This window comes from Stegostoma tigrinum, chromosome 14 (genome assembly GCF_030684315.1).
Source record: "Stegostoma tigrinum isolate sSteTig4 chromosome 14, sSteTig4.hap1, whole genome shotgun sequence".
Taxonomy (NCBI): domain Eukaryota; kingdom Metazoa; phylum Chordata; class Chondrichthyes; order Orectolobiformes; family Stegostomatidae; genus Stegostoma; species Stegostoma tigrinum.
Genome location: NC_081367.1, coordinates 57,427,165 through 57,442,969, shown reverse-complemented (window position 1 = coordinate 57,442,969; position 15,805 = coordinate 57,427,165). Strand labels below are relative to the sequence as shown.

The following is a 15,805-nucleotide window of genomic DNA, read 5'->3' as shown; positions in this document are numbered from 1 at the left end:
ACCCAGACCCATGCTCTTATAACCGACCTAATCTACACATCCCTGAACACTACGGACAATTTAGCATGACCATTTCACCTAACCTGCACATATTTGGACTGTGGAAGGAAGCCAGAGCAAACTCATGCAAACACGGGGAGAATGTGCAAACTCTACACAGACAGTCCCTTGAGGTTGGAATCGAACCCAAGCCCCTGGTGCTGTGAGGCAACAGTGCTAACCAGTGAACCACCGTGCCACCCTCCAGCTCTCTCCTCTACCTTAAGGGGAAGCTGGAAGAGAGAGAAAGGAAAAGGAATATAAAGTGAGATGAAGATGAGTGGCTGGAGGCTCTTGTGGAGTAGAACCAGCAGTATAGTGATGTTAAGCTGAATGTGACAGTTCAGTGCTTAAGATACTGTCGATATCTGTAGACACAGTGACCTTTTGGTGATGACTAGCTTGTCTCAAATGTTAGAAATGGTCAGTTGATTTTCCTTGAAACAATGGTGTTGGGATTTTTTATATCCACCTGAGAGAGTAGCGGCAAATTTAATTTAACATCTCATCTGAAAGATAGTTCCACAGTCTCGCAGGTACTATGTCAGGAGTGTCATCTGGTGTTATGATTGAGGATCTTTAAGGTTTTCAAAGGAGTTAGAAAGCAGACAGGGAGAAATCTTAAGGGAATTTAGGACATGGGGACATAACCTTAAAAATCTGAGCCAGAGAAGTCAGTTGACACTTCTTTACTCAGAGAGGAATGAATGTGTGGAATTCCATTTCACAGAAATAAATTGCTGCTGGGACTAGGTTGAAATTAATTTTAAGCTCAGATGTTTGCTAGCTAATAGTACTAAGAGAAGTGGAGGCAAAGAAAGTGGATGGAGTTAAAATATGGCTCAGCCATGATCTCATTGAATGGCAGAAGAGACTTGATAAACTAAATGGCATTCTCCTATTCCTAATATAAGCTGAAGTCTCCAAGGTGGAATTGTTGATGACTGCTCTGAGGGTTGATGTGGACTTGTTGGGCCGAAGGGCCTGTTTCCACACTCTAGGGATTCTGTGAAATATACACGCTGTCTCAACTATTCTATACTCTGGATAAATAGGTTTCTCCTGAAGAAGGGCTCCAACCCAAAACATCAAATTTCCTCCAGCTCCATATTATGTTATCAACATTTTATAGTTGACACAGGAAGCAGTTTACCTTCTATTGTAAAATGGTGAACTTACATTCTGCTGGCACACACACTATGGGCCAAAAGTCTTCCTTCTGAGCAACATCTTCTCTGTTTCTATATTTCAGTTGGGTCTCAGATTCCATTCTCAGCCATTTACAAGACCAAAGCCTTCAAGGAGCCTGAGGTTCAGGTGTACCTGTCTGGAGAACCAATCAAAGTCCATGTTTTGGAGGTGGAACGGTTCACATCAACATCAAAGGTGGGGTCTCTGCACGAGGAACTGAAATACAGTTATAGTTCTGTCACTGCTATCTCTACTACTATTAACTACTCAGTGTAAAATTTGTTTCTCATTTACTCATGGAATGGGACATCATTGACTGGGTTAGCTTATTGCCCGTTCCTAGCTGTCCTTGAGAAGGTGGTGGTGAGCTGGTTTCTAGAAACACTGCATTCCAGGTTAATCCACAAAGCCATTAGGAAGAGATTTCCGACTGAAGTCTCCCACTCCTTGTACCATCTGAGTACATCTTCACCATACACTGTCCAATGGCTTGGCATCCTTCCTGAAGTTTCCTGTCCAGAACTGAACACTGAACTAAGCTCTAACCAGTGATTTCTAATGATTTAGCATGACTCCCTTGCTCTTCTGAACCATGCCTGTATGAACAAAACCAAGAATCCAGTGTGATTTTTAGGTGTCTGAACTTGACCTGTCACCTTCAAAGATGTCTCTACATATACACAAGCCATCACTGTTCCTGCAGTCCCATTCACCTTGTATCATTTAGGCCACATTTTGTGCCTTGTCCTGCCTACTGAAATGGATCACTTTACAATTCTGCGTTAAATTGCATTACCAGAGTCTGCTCAATGAGCAACCTGTTTCTGTTCTCTTTATTGTTTATGACACATTTGCAGGGACATTCAATATATCCAAGTCGGGATGGTGGCTCCATGGTTAGCACTGCTACCTCACAATGCCAGGGATGTGGGTTTAGATTCTAGCCTTGGAAAACTGTCAGTGTGGAGTTTGCACATTCTCCCCTTGTCTGCGTGGGTTTCCTTTAGGTGCTCTGGTTTCCTCCCACTGCCCAAAGATGTGCAGATTAAGTGGATTGGCCATGGGAAATGCAAGGTTACTGGGATACAGTGGGGTGTGAGTCTGGATGGGACGCTCTTTGGAGAATTGGGGATCATAGATGCGATTTGTTGCGTTTTCCATTCTTATATCCCTTAGTAATGCCAGATGCACCCCATCAAGAAGATTGTTAGCACACTATGCAGGTCAACAGTCCCAGTGCTACACTCTGGGTGTGCTGTACTATTGGAGGCCCTGGCTTTCAATGAAACATTAGTCCATGACCCCAGTCTACTCTCATTATTCTGCACTCGACCGTAATGTGGAGGATTGAAGAGCCATACTGCTTGGCATTGCTTTGTTATTCCTGTTGCTTGCATGTTTCAGAGTTGTTGCTATTAACCACAGTTCAGTTTTAATTTCTTATCCATTTGCATCACTAGGTCCCAAGCCCTAACATCTATACCATTCAATTGAAGCATGGAGAGTTCACCTGGAAGGTCAAGAGGAAATTCAAGCATTTTCAAGATCTTCACAGAGAGCTTCTCCGATACAAAGCCCTCCTCCGCCTGCCAATCCCAACACGCGGGTAATCTTAGTCCAGAGCCGTAAACTGAGAGTCACTGTAGATTGTTCGCAGAGAACAGGATGTTGAATGGTGCACTCCCATTGCCTGTCCCTTCCTCTCCTTGTTTTCCTCAAGAAAGAGCCTGTTGTTGACCCAATAAGGATTCTACCCCCTTTTCTCCTGTTTGCTACCGCCTCTGCTAGTCTGGGCCAGGCCCCCTTTCACCCAGGTTTCTAGGTAGCAGTGTAGAGATGCCACGGTAACTCAGTTCCACCCTCACACCATTGCAAACCCTGGCACTGAGGATGCTCCCCCTGAAACCTGAACTATTCATGCCCTTTCGGAGAGACTGGGAATAGGGGGCATGAGAAAATGAATAAGAGAATCCAAAAGAGAGATTTTCAACTTAAACACCAACTGCAAAGCTAGCCATTCATTCTAGGAACTTCCAGGGTTTTAACAGCAAGAAATTTCACTAAACTATGGAAAGCAGAAGAGGCCATTCACCCCCTTAAATCCGTACTCCATCAATTATATTTTTACCAATAACATTTGGATTTATTTGTGTAAATGAAGGGAAGAACTTTCAAACCCTACTTTGGACGTTTCAAATCTCTTCAATCACCTTGTTTTGAGTTTCTTCAATAACTCCTCTTGCTCCCATCAAGTGGCATGTTTTTCTTCCCCATTGGGCCTCATCTCCTGCCAGCTCCTCAGCTCTATAGACCATTAGACCACAGACTGTAGGGAGCAGTAATAGGCCATTCAGCCTAAGGAATCTGCCCTGCCATTCAATGAGACCACAGCTGATTTGATAATCCTCAAATCTATTTTCCTGCCTTTCCCCATTACCCTTCATTCCCTTTGTATCCCTGGACGCTAACCTCTGGAGTTTCCTCCTAAAACCTGTCCACCACTCCTTAAAATATTTCTTAACATTGACCTCTTCAAATGGAGAATTTTTCACTATCTCTTCATGTGCTCAATGCCAGATTTTTGCTGGTTAATGCTGCTGCGGGAAATTAATTGATTGATTAGTTGATTTATTGTCACATGTACCGAAGTACAGTGGAAAGCTTTATTTAGGAGCAGTACTCAGTCAACCAGCATATATAGATCAAAAAGACTTAGACAGGAGTTACGATTTTAAAGTTATGTAAATGCAGGGTATTGTAGCAGTTATTGAATCCATGAGACCCAATAACCCCAGGCATGGGAATAAAATGATAGGAGTCGGCGAAGGCCATTCAGCCCTTCATTCTGTTGCACCACTCAATGACATTATGGCTGATCCAAATCTCACCTACGTTGGCCCCACACTCCTCAATGTGCTTCTGTCTAGCAAAACCTGTTGACCTCTGCAGCTATTTGTCAGAGTCAGTTCTGCGCTTCTCCAATCTTAGTATAACTTCCCTTTTTGAATGACGAGCTGTGAAACGTGCTTGAAACCAACTGCTACTTTCAGTTTTTGCAAGGAAAGGGGAACGCCCCCACTTAACTCATAACCAGAATTATACAGAAAGAGTTGTGTACACAAAGATCCTTTACAAGGTCACTCAGTCACACCGTAAAGCACATCCTAAGCAATTAACTGTAGTCACAATTCAGGCATCTGTGCTCAAAAACAAGGTCAAAACAAAAGGGAAGGCCAGGGTTTCAATTTCCCTTCAGAGCCAAGGTGGAGATTGGGTGTCAGTGTTCATCTCTAAACACTGCCTGCTTGCATGTGGGCCATGCTAAATTGCCCATAGTGTCCAGGAATACGCAGGCCAGGTGGATAAGCCATGGAAAATGCAGAATTACAGTGACTGGATGTGGTGGGGGGTGATGCTTAACAAAGAGTCAGTGTGGACTTGTTGGGCCAAATGGCCTATTTCCACACTGGATGGATTCTACAATGAACAAGATCCCATTTTTTGACAATGTGACAATGTTACCTTCCAGTTTCACAGTGAGGAGACAGACGGTAAAGAGAGGGGAACCCCGGTCAATGCCTACTCTGCCTCGCAGTTCAGACCTCATCATTAGAGAGGAGCAGATCTCGAGCCGACGGGTAGGTTCCATATTGCAGTGTGGCCGGATTGTGGTACTGCTTGAGGGTTAATTCTACGTATCCATAAAGATGCCCGCTACACATGCAGTTGCCAGAGCTAGGTGTTTGTAGATCAGTTTCTCGCCCGGCATGGCTTCAGTTTTAAATTTCTCCCATCTGTTTTATAAATGCTTCAGTGCCATGTATGCTTCCTATCTCTGTCACCTCTTGTTTATCACTCTAAGATCATAAGAACTAGCAGCAGCAGTAGGCCATTCAGCTCATCTTTGGCGTTCAATAAGATAATAGCTGATCTGATTGTGGTCTTAACATCACATTGCTGCCAGTTCCCCTTCACTCTCTTTCTCCTCAAAAATCTGCCTAACTCAATCCTGACTGTATTGAATAACCAAACCTCTTCTGAGGATATTTTGTTGCATTAAATATCCCTAAAGGACTAAAATCCTTCCAACATCTTTATACACCTGGAATAAAACAGCCCTTAATCACCTCTAATCAAGAAGTACAGGCACACTGTAGGGCGACACAGTGGCTCAGTGGTTAGCACTGCAGCCTCACAGTGTCAGGAACATGGGTTCAATTCCAGCCTCAGACGACTGTCTGTGTGGAGTTTGCACATTCTCCCCGTGTCTGCGTGGGTTTCTTCCGGGTGCTCCAGTTTCCTTCCACAATCCAAAGATATGCAGGCTAGGTGGATCGGCCATACTAAATTGCCCGTAGTGTTCAGGGGTGGGTTGGTTATAGGGGGATGGGTCTGGGTGGGATGCTTCAAGGGGCAGTGTGGACTTGTTGGGCCAAAGGGCCTGTTTCCACACTGTAGGGAATCTACTCTAAGCATGTGTAGCCTGATTAAAGCTTGTTGGCTACAAACTCTGCATTAAACTTGGTCAATGTGACTCCATGTAGTAACGTATGGGATGTTTCTTGCAGTGGGCAGGAGTTAACGTAAATTTAGAGGCAGCGGGATGTGTTAGAACATTTAATCAAGAGGGTGAGGGGTGAGCGGCCATCCCAGTTCCTTCCTGCCTCTGCCCCAATTTTGCTTATAGCTAAAGAGGTCATGAATGGCCTTCTTGCACAGTACCAATGCACAACTTATACTGGGCAATTGGTGCCCTCCCATGTAACTCATCACAGAGGTGCTGCATATGGACCAGCTGTAGGTGAGGCAATCACCATTGCAGAAAGCCCAAAATTTTATAGTTTTACTGTAAACTTCTGGGTGAGCGAGAGGAATCCTCATTGTCAGGCACCAAGTGCATGATTAAGGAACATGGCACATAACTGGGTTTAGAGGGATGGTCTCCTGATAGAAACCATCTCCACCATTAATTCTGAACTACCTAGTCAGTGATACCCTCCTACCATCACTCCCATGTGGCTTGGAGCTCTTGTTAATCCTGGGCCTTTGGAATTCACCCCTCTCCCCCCCTCCCACCTTTCTCAGTGTCAGAGGGACGACCCTCTGCTGGCCACTTAGCGCCTGATTGACACTTAACTGGCATCCCTTGCTTATTTGAGTTCTAGCTGGCGGGCAATGCCTTCAGTGCCTGGATGAAATTCCACCCAGTCAAACTTACAAAAAGAACTCTTTTTTTGGCATTTGTTCATGGGATATTATTATTACTAGATGTTGTGCCTATTCCCAACTGCACAGAGTCAACCTCATTGCTGTATGAGTCACATGCAAACCAGACTAGGTAAGGAAAGCAGATTTCCCTCCCTAAGGAGCAATAGTGAACCAGGCAGGTTTTTATGACAATTGATTTCATGGTCGCCATTCAGCTAACTTTTTATTCCAGGTTTTTAGATGGTGGAATATAAACCTATGCCCAGAACTTTACTCTGGGGTTCTGGATAATTAATCTAGTGACATTATCACAATGCCAAAGCCTCTCATTAGTTCACATTTAAGTAATGTGAGAAAACGCCCCAAGCTGATGCATGGGCCTTGAATCAGGCACAGTTTGTCACTGAGCTACACATGGGTCTATCAGGACAAGGGTCCACAAGCTCAGTCACAAAGGAGCTTTTAAGAGGAGACTGGATGGAGAAGAGATATATAGAATTTTGGGAAGGAAATTCCAGAGATTAACTCCTTGGCAGCCGATAGCACAACAAAGAAAGATGGATTGAAGTCTGTGATTCTCAAGGAACCAGAATCTGAGAAACGTGGGGAATCTTGGGTGCAGATGATGTTTAACAGTTACCATCTGGGGAGAGTGTGAGCCAGGTTAGGATGACAAGATAACTTCCTTAAATGATATTAGAGAACCAGTTGAGTGTTTACAGCAATGTAAACACTGCTTGCTCACTGTTAAGAGTATTTTACTGACTGACCTTTTGCTGTAATTCAACCAATTTGAATTTTTTTTAATGTTTCTGTGATGGGATTTGAACTTACATGATTTGGATGTTTAAACCTATGATGTTAGCACTTTTCCTGTATTCTCTTGTACATGACATGCTCCTTGATCAGTGTACGAATGCAGACAGCTGATCTCTTTTTTTTTAATTCATGCTCTCTTTCCCTTCCATTCGCAGAAACAACTGGAAGATTACTTGACCAAGCTGCTGAAGATGCCCATGTACAGGAATTACCATGCGATGGTAAGCCCTCTCCCTGCTGTCCATATTATTCCTGTTGATTGAGGTGTTACACTGAGGCCCAGCATTGTGAAGGGTCATTCAGCACACTCTTCTCAGTAAAGCTCTTTCTCCCATCCTTGACTGACTGCCATCATTTACAGATGGCCTTCCCCTGCTATTGGGCCATCGTGATTCAGGACCCTACAAACAGCCTTCCACAGTACGGATGGAGGACTAAAATAAAGTATTCCATTTCACAGTTTATTTGCACAAGTTAAAAATGAGGAATCTGGCGTGTTGATTATTATTTCCTGTGAAAGATAGGCTGTTCACAACCTGACCCTGATAATTTAAACAAAAACAAGACACAACAAAGTTTTGAAATGTTTTTGATCCCTTTCCATTTCTGTGAAATGCAAGGATGATTAGATCAAGAGGAGGTCATAGCAAGGAGGTATTTGGGAATTATGAATGCAATCATGACTTTGAGGGCCTTGTGGTGCAGTGTCCCAACCTCTGAGCTAGGTTCAAGTCTCACCTGCCCCAAAGTTTTGTGATAATGTCTCTGAGCATATGCAGTTCCCATTATCTCTGATCACAATGTCTCTGAGCAGGTTGGTTAGAAAATATATCTAATCACAACCTCTGGAGAGAAAGACCTGGTGCAAAAGGATACTGAAAGTCAGTTGAATGCTATTTTGTGTAAGTCAAGAAAGGTGACTCACCAATGAAGGTCACAACAGTGTTTTCATTATTATTCTTGGAATTAAGTTAATTACATCATATAAAGACTTGGTTTGGGGTGGGGTGAGGAGGAGTGCAAAGTGGAGTTGAGGGGATAGATCAGTGGTCTAATGAAATGATGGATCAAGGTCCATGCAAGACTGACCTCTTATCTCACTGGAGATTCCCTCACTGTGAAATAGAAACCTAATGGCTCACAGGAACAGGTCCAGACCATTCAAGTTGGGGAGTCAATGGTGTGGCAGTATTATCGCTGGACTGTTAATCCAGACACCCAGATAATGTTCTGGGGACCCGAGTTTGAATCCCAACTTGGCAGAGAGGGGAATTTGGATTCAGTAAAATATCCAGAGTTAAGAGTCTAATGATGAGCCATGAATCCATTGGTGATTGTTGGAAAAAGCCATCTGGTTCACAAATGTCCTTTAGGGAAGGAAACTGCCATCTTTACCTGGCCTGGCCTCCATGTGACTCCAGACCCACTGCAATGTGGTTGACTCTTAACTGCCCTCTGGGCAATTAGGGATGGGCAATAAATGCTGCCAGTTCAGTGACACCTTTCTCCCATAAATGAATAAAGAATAAAAGTCCTATTATATCATTCAAAGTGCTCATGGTCTTTAGCCCCCCTCTATCCATGTTGGCACCATGTCCTTAAGGGGAATATGGCAATGCCGAGCAACAATCTGCCCACCTGAGATTTAAAGTAAAAAGTAAAATACCACTTATACTGGAAATCTGAAATGAGGAGAAAATGCTGGAGAAGCTCAATAGATCTGGCTGCAACTGTGGAGAGAAACAGAGTTAAAGTTGCGAGTCTAGTGACCCTTTGTCAGTTCTAAAACAAAGAACTGAGGATGCTGCAGAAGTTCTGAAGAAGGATCACTGGACTCGAAATGTTAACTCTGCTTCTCTCTCCAAAGATGCTGCCAGGCCTTTATATTTTTATTTGAAATTTAACTTGAACGCCAGAAGAAACAGCTTGTGTAAAACAGTTCCACACTTCTCCCAGCCTTTGCCTGAAGATGTATTTCCTAACTTCACATCTGACCTTGATTTGAAGATCTGGCTGAATTACCCTCATCCATTGAAATGTTTTCGATCCAAGTGCTTGCTCAGTCCCTCTTCTCCAAAATTGGCTGAATGTGGCCATGTGTGAAAAGTACATATGTTCACTCTGGTTACTAGGGGAATGCTGTTGTTGCTGCCTGGGATATCACACATAGATAACGGGGTCAGTGGGAAACAATACCCAGCAAATTGTTCAGACTACCATCTGTACGATCAGTGCAGCTGAATATATCATTGGGTAAGAGATAATCCACAACGTGGCCACATTCTGAAGAGATGAAGAGGGAATGATAACCAAACGTCATCCTCTCAGACTGCTTACTCAACCAGCTGCTTAGTGATAAAAGTAGTGGTGAGAGCCAGAAATTCCTCCTGCTCTTACAGCCTGCCACTGGGAGGATTTTACAGTTTGACACTCTACATTTCACTGTGTTATGAATGTGTGGTCATCAAGTTCTGATTTGGATTCAGACCCAGAGCTTCTGACCCAGGTGTAGGGATGGAACACGCTGCAACCGCAAATTCTTCTGGGAGCTTGCTGTGTATGTATTAGCCATTGAGTTTCCATCACCACAAGAGTGACTGCACTTCATCAGCTATAACATGTTTTAGGATGTTCTGAGATTTTGAAAAGTGCTATATAAATGCAAATTGCGACTTTTATTTCTACAGATGGAATTTATTGGCATCAGTCAGCTCTCATTCATTCATCATCTGGGACCTAAGGGCCTGTAAGTGAGAATTAATCTGACTCTCAACTAGCTCTTTCAGTATTCTGACAATAAAGCAAACTCAATTCCATTCAATCACTGTTACACTTTATGAATCATAATGGAGATAGGGATTTTGAACATTTGGCCTACTGCATGTGTTTTGGCAACTTGAACTTCCCACTCCTTTTGCTATCCCTCTCACACAGCCTTTCCAGTAAGATTAATAACATATTTCTCTCGCGTCCCAGAAAAACCTGAGCCCGTGTGTCACTAAGATCAAGAATTACACAATCACAGAAATCTGACTGCACAAATGGAGACAGAAACTGTTTGTTCACCACCAGTGTTAAAAGCAGATGGCATCCATGTTGGGGACTACCATTGTCTTGTATTTTATAGCGGGCAGTTCCTCAAAAGGCCAACTAATGTTGAGGTCGGAAAGGGCCATTATGGGGAAATGATGGCCCAGGGCACGCACCTTGGGTAGGCCCCAGAGAAAAGCAGGTTACAAACAGCAAAGCCAGATCAACTAGAATTAGCTTTGACAGCTGTCTATTAACATATACTAGGCTGTTCCAGATCTCCAAAATAAAGCAGTTACCTTAACCTCTAAGGAGTATAGTGGCTCATTAATTGACATCTTGTGCCTTCCCTGTTCATTATACCTAGCCCGTCTTTGAAAATTATGAAATGCCCCAAAATGGTAAGACCTCTGAGCCAATTTCCCTGGCTGCGGTTTTCAAATTCCCTCCCCATCAGGTCCCAAACCCACATCTAGTGAAAATGTGGCTCCTGACCTCAGTAATTGTGACCAAGAAACTGTCAGATTGTTATGAAAACCCAACAACTTCCCTAAAATTCATTTTGGGAAAGAAATTTGCTTTCATGGGGGCCGATAGCTTACTCCTGATTAACACCAAATCCGTGAGTTCTGACTCTCTTTTCTGATGATCGCTCAGTTGCATCAAAAAGGAAGTTTAAGGTGAAGTAGTTGCAAATCATGAAGGGTTTTGATCACGTAGCCAAGAAGGGTTAGTAATCAGACTGACAAAGATTTGACATTATTGACAAAAGAAACCAAATAAGATTAATTGTTTTTTGTCAAGTGGATTAAGATGCTTTTGGATTTTCGAAGGAAATTGAAGTGATAGTAACTTTCAAAAGAGAAGTGTGGATAATAACATGGCCAGGAAAATTGGCAGGATTTCATAGGTGAAGTAGATGATAGTTTACGGTGTTTGAAAACACTACCACATGCATGATGAGCCAAATGGCCTCATTCAGTATTGTATTATTCTGTGGGTTTCTGACTGAGAAAGTTTCAAGGGAGTTCATCAGAGCCTCAGTTCCAGTCCTGCTCTATATCTGTGCTAGCCATTATTTTCCAATCACCTCATATCTTCAAATAGAGCCACCCAATAGATGACTGTGAGAATACAGACAGACTTCTAGATTAGATTCCGTACAGTGTGGAAGCAGGCCCTTCAGCCCAACAAGTCCACACCGCCCCACCCAGACCCATCCCCCTATAACCCACATCCCCCTGAAAACTACGGGCAATTTAACATGGCCAATCCACCTAACCTGCACATCTTTGGAATGTGGGAGGAAACTGGAGCATCTGGAGGAAACCCACGCAGACACGGGGACAATTGCAAACTCCACACAGACAGTTGCCTGAGGCTGGAATCAAACGTAGATCCCTGGCACTGTGAGGCTGCAGTGCTAATCACTGAGCCATCGTGCTGCCCCATGCCACCTGACTTGAGTACGTGTGTTCGTGAGAGAGATTGTGTTTGTGTGGAAGAAAGTGTGTGTGAGAGTGAATGTGTCGGGGAGAGAGTGAGTGTTGCTATGTTAGAGAGAGAGAGAGAGAGTGTGTGTGTGTGTGTGTGTGTGTGTGTGTGTGTGTGTGTGTGTGTGTGTGTGTGTGTGTGTGTGTGTGTGTGTGTGTGTGTGTGTGTGTGTGTGTGTGTGTGTGTGTGTGAGTGAGTGAGAGAGAATGAATGTGGTTGAGGGAGAGATTGAGTGTGTGTATGAAAGTTGATGTGAAACTTAGTAATGGTCCATGACTTCCTGTGTGTCCTGTCAATTTCACTGAGGGTCCGAAACTGCACAGAGAAACAGAGATGATTTGTCTTTGGAAAAGGAATTAGACACATAACTTTGGTTGCCAACTCAAACGGACATACAGGATCACCCAATGTCTGCTCTCCAACTGCCTGGCCCACACTGCTGACATTCACTGACTGACATGGTCGTTTGACACCAAGCCACCTTTCTGCAACCAATCAGACCCGATTGGCGACTTCTTAATTTTCAGTTTGTCCTTTCCAATTCTCAATAATTTTACAATTAATAATGAAAGAATTCAAAGAAAATCTGCTAGAAACAATTTCCTTTCAATGCTCCAGTTACTTTCCTTTTCTGCTATTCATTCAGGAGAAGTGAGTGTTGCTGACCATCTCTAATTGCTCTGGAACTGAGTGGCTTGCTGAGTGACTAACTAATAATATCTAACATGTATAACAGGACCATACAGAGGAGATTTGATCCTGACGGCTGGGGAGTCCAGAAACAAGGGTCATAGTTTAAAAGTGCAGGATAAACCGCCTAGGTTGAGACGAGGAGAAATCTCCTTGTCCAGAGTACGGTGAGCCTATGGAATTGTCTACCACAGAAAGCAGTTGAGGACATTACTTTGTATATTTCAAGAAGAAGTTGAATATAGCTCTTGGGGCCAAAGGGATCAAAGGATATGGGGACAAGCAGGAGTAAGCTATTTAGTTGATCCAAAGGAATGGCTTAGCATACACAAAGGGCCGAATGGCCTACTCCTGCTTCCTTTTCTATAGTCCTATGTCTGGAGTCACACATGGGCCAACCTAGACAAGGATGGCAGATTTCTTTCCCTGAAAGGCGCTAGTGAATCAAATGGTCTTTTATGACAATTGACTGTAGTTACAAGTTTGTTGTTTACAGTAGACTAGCTTTTAATTCCAGCTTTTTATTGAATTCAAAATTTCACAACTGCCTTGGTGGGATTCGAACCAAATTTCCCAGAACATTAGCCTGGTGCTCTCCCCGCACTTTATTTTCAACAATGTCATTGATATTCACTTCCAATCGCTGGGGAGTCCTTAGCAATCCAGGTGACCAGAGGGGAAACAATCTCCTATCACTAGTGATAGGAATCTATCACTAGAAAAACCAACCAAGTGTTGGATGAATAGACACTTGTTAATAGAGAGACTGAAAGATTATCACTGATAGGTGAGAATCAATGGTTTTATGGATGGTGGAGCACACTTGAGGGGCTGATGGGCCTACCCCAATCTTCATTCAAAATTAATTCCATCTCCCATATTCTAAAAGTAGAAATTGACCCTCTCTTGTTGTGTTAGAGATGTTCCCTCAATTGTGGGGATCATTGAAAATTAATTAGAATTCCTTCTTGTTTATAGGGAAGGTTATGTGATGAAACGTTCTGGGGGACACAGGATTCCAGGCCTCAACTGTTGTGGGAGAAGTCAAATCTGTTATCGTTGGTCCAAGAGGTGAGTAACATAGGCATTTGTTAGAGCTTCTGTTAATTAGTGTGTCATTCGTAGAGTGAAAGGCAGTGCTCATGATTGCAGCTTCAATCAATGCTCTTGAACAATGCTCACTTGTTCAACAACAATGGCACCTTGCATTTATATAGTGTCTGTAACACAGTAAAGATATCTCAAAGCCCTTCATTGAAACAATTATCAAGCAAAACCACATTATAATAAGCCACTAAAACCTCAGTTGCTGTAATAGGCCTGAAAGTGGACTGAGACAGAGGAAGGTGGATATGCAAGGAATTCCAGAGCCGTGAAGTCAGGCAGCTGAAGGCACAGCTGCCAATGGTAGACCATTTCAAATCAGGAATGTGCATGAGGCCAGAAAGGGAAAAGAGCAGAGAAATCAGAGAGGTTTAAGACAAGATGAGGCCACATAGTAATTTTTAACGATGCTTGAAAATTCTATTGTTGAAGTGTTGCCACAGTCCTGTAGGTCAGAGACCACAGGGAGTGTTCGGTGAATGTGATTTGATGCAAGTTAACAGATAGATGACAGTGTTTTGGATGAATTGAAGTTAAAGGAGTCTGGAAGGTGGGAGGTGATAATGGGAACTGCAGATGCTGGAGAATCCAAGGTAACAAAGTGTGGAACTGGATGAACACAGCAGGCCAAGCAGCATCTCAGGAGCACAAAGTGGAAGGTGGAAGGTATTGGTCAGGAGAGTACAGAAATAGATGAAGTGCGGAGGTAGCAAAGAGGTGGATGTGGGCTTCATTAGCAGCTGGGCTTAGGCAGGAGAGGGTGAGCAACAGATACCAGAGTGAGCTCCTTCCACTCAATGAAAGTTGTTGCATTCACCTATGAGGTCTATCTCTACCATTTTCCTTTCAGAACCATTGAAGCTGTGCACCCCCCAGGACATGGAGATGTCAGTAGTTTCTGATCTAAGTACAATTTCTATACTTTGTCCCCACAGGTGGCTGGTAGTGAAAGATTCCTTCCTCCTGTACATGAAACCAGACTCAGGAGCCATCGCCTTTGTTCTACTCGTGGACAAAGAATTCAGCATCAAATTGGGAGCCAAAGACACTGAGACAAAATATGGCATCAGAATTGACAATTTATCCAGGTATGACACAAGCCATCTTCATTTTGTCACACCAAAGATGGATCAATGGTCCTAGCTCAGAGGGAAGTAACCTTGGCTCAGAGTCAGAAAGGTAATGGGTTCAAACCCCACTCCATTTGAGCACCTACACTAAGCTGACATACTTAGCGCAGTGTTGTGGGAATGCTGCCAATTGTAAGTGCTGTCTTGTGGATGGAATGATAACCTGAGGTTCTCGTTGTCTTCTCAGCTGATAGTGGATTGTATCATGATCAGGAACAACAGGGGAAGCTCTCCCTGTGGTCCTGAACCAAAATCACTCGATCCCATTATTATCACACTGTTTTTGGTGGGGTCTATGTACAGGTCTTGGTCGACATACGACAAGCAAGATATTATTGCCCTAAAGGGAGTGCAACAAAAGTTCAACTGCCCAGTTCACTGCAGGCCAATGTAGATTCACTCATTGTAGTCAAACAGGTTGGGTACCAAACCGCAAATCCTTCTAGTACATCCAGTGGCAGGCAGTAAGGGTGGGAGAAATTCCCAGTCATTTGTGTAATGGATGTAAATTGAAGATTCTTCCATCTCAGTCCATAGCTTCAGACTACAAAAGAGAGCTAAAACTTAACCATAACCCACTCCCAGCTAATATCTCCTTGTGCTGGCAAATTGTGTTTGGTAATGTTCTTGTGGCCTGCCTGGGATGCTTTACTTTATTAAAACAGGCTGCGTGAATGCATGTTGCTGTAGTTGTAGTGGACTTGAATGAAACACTGGGCTAAGCCCAGATGGAATAGTATGACCTGTTTGGGCCGCTGCATTTAAATCTCCGAAGAACTAAAGGTTGTCGAGTTGGAATCAACCTTTGGAAGTCACCGCCAGAGATTTGCCCAATGAATCATTACCATCCGCATGGGATGATGGTGGATGTGAGGAGAATATGTAGCCAGCACTCCCTAAAGTAACAATGACACAGGATTGTTTAATATGAGCAGTCTGCCAAATCTTCCCTCTTTAATCACAAGGAATTTCCATTGAACATTCCAGAGAGATGGCTGGCCAAAGACTGAGAGCTGCCAGCGTTAGCCTGACTCGTGCTGTTTGGTATTATGGTTTGGTTCCCAAGGCGATATCAATTTACAGATGCATCATACAAATAT

General features: G+C 43.4%; 1 protein-coding gene across 7 annotated transcripts in view; it reads left to right on the top strand.

Annotated features, from left to right (window-relative positions):
• Positions 1-15,805, top strand: part of LOC125457787 (phospholipase D1-like) — a 169,598-nt gene that overhangs the window by 97,631 nt on the left and 56,162 nt on the right. For all 7 annotated transcript variants that reach the window (XM_059651188.1, XM_048542382.2, XM_048542383.2 and 4 more), the window contains exons 3-9: positions 1,292-1,425; positions 2,691-2,836; positions 4,760-4,868; positions 7,413-7,478; positions 9,945-10,003; positions 13,450-13,542; positions 14,511-14,663. In XM_059651188.1, coding sequence (XP_059507171.1) covers positions 1,292-1,425; positions 2,691-2,836; positions 4,760-4,868; positions 7,413-7,478; positions 9,945-10,003; positions 13,450-13,542; positions 14,511-14,663 — 760 coding nt within the window. The remainder of the gene's footprint in view (positions 1-1,291; positions 1,426-2,690; positions 2,837-4,759; positions 4,869-7,412; positions 7,479-9,944; positions 10,004-13,449; positions 13,543-14,510; positions 14,664-15,805) is intronic.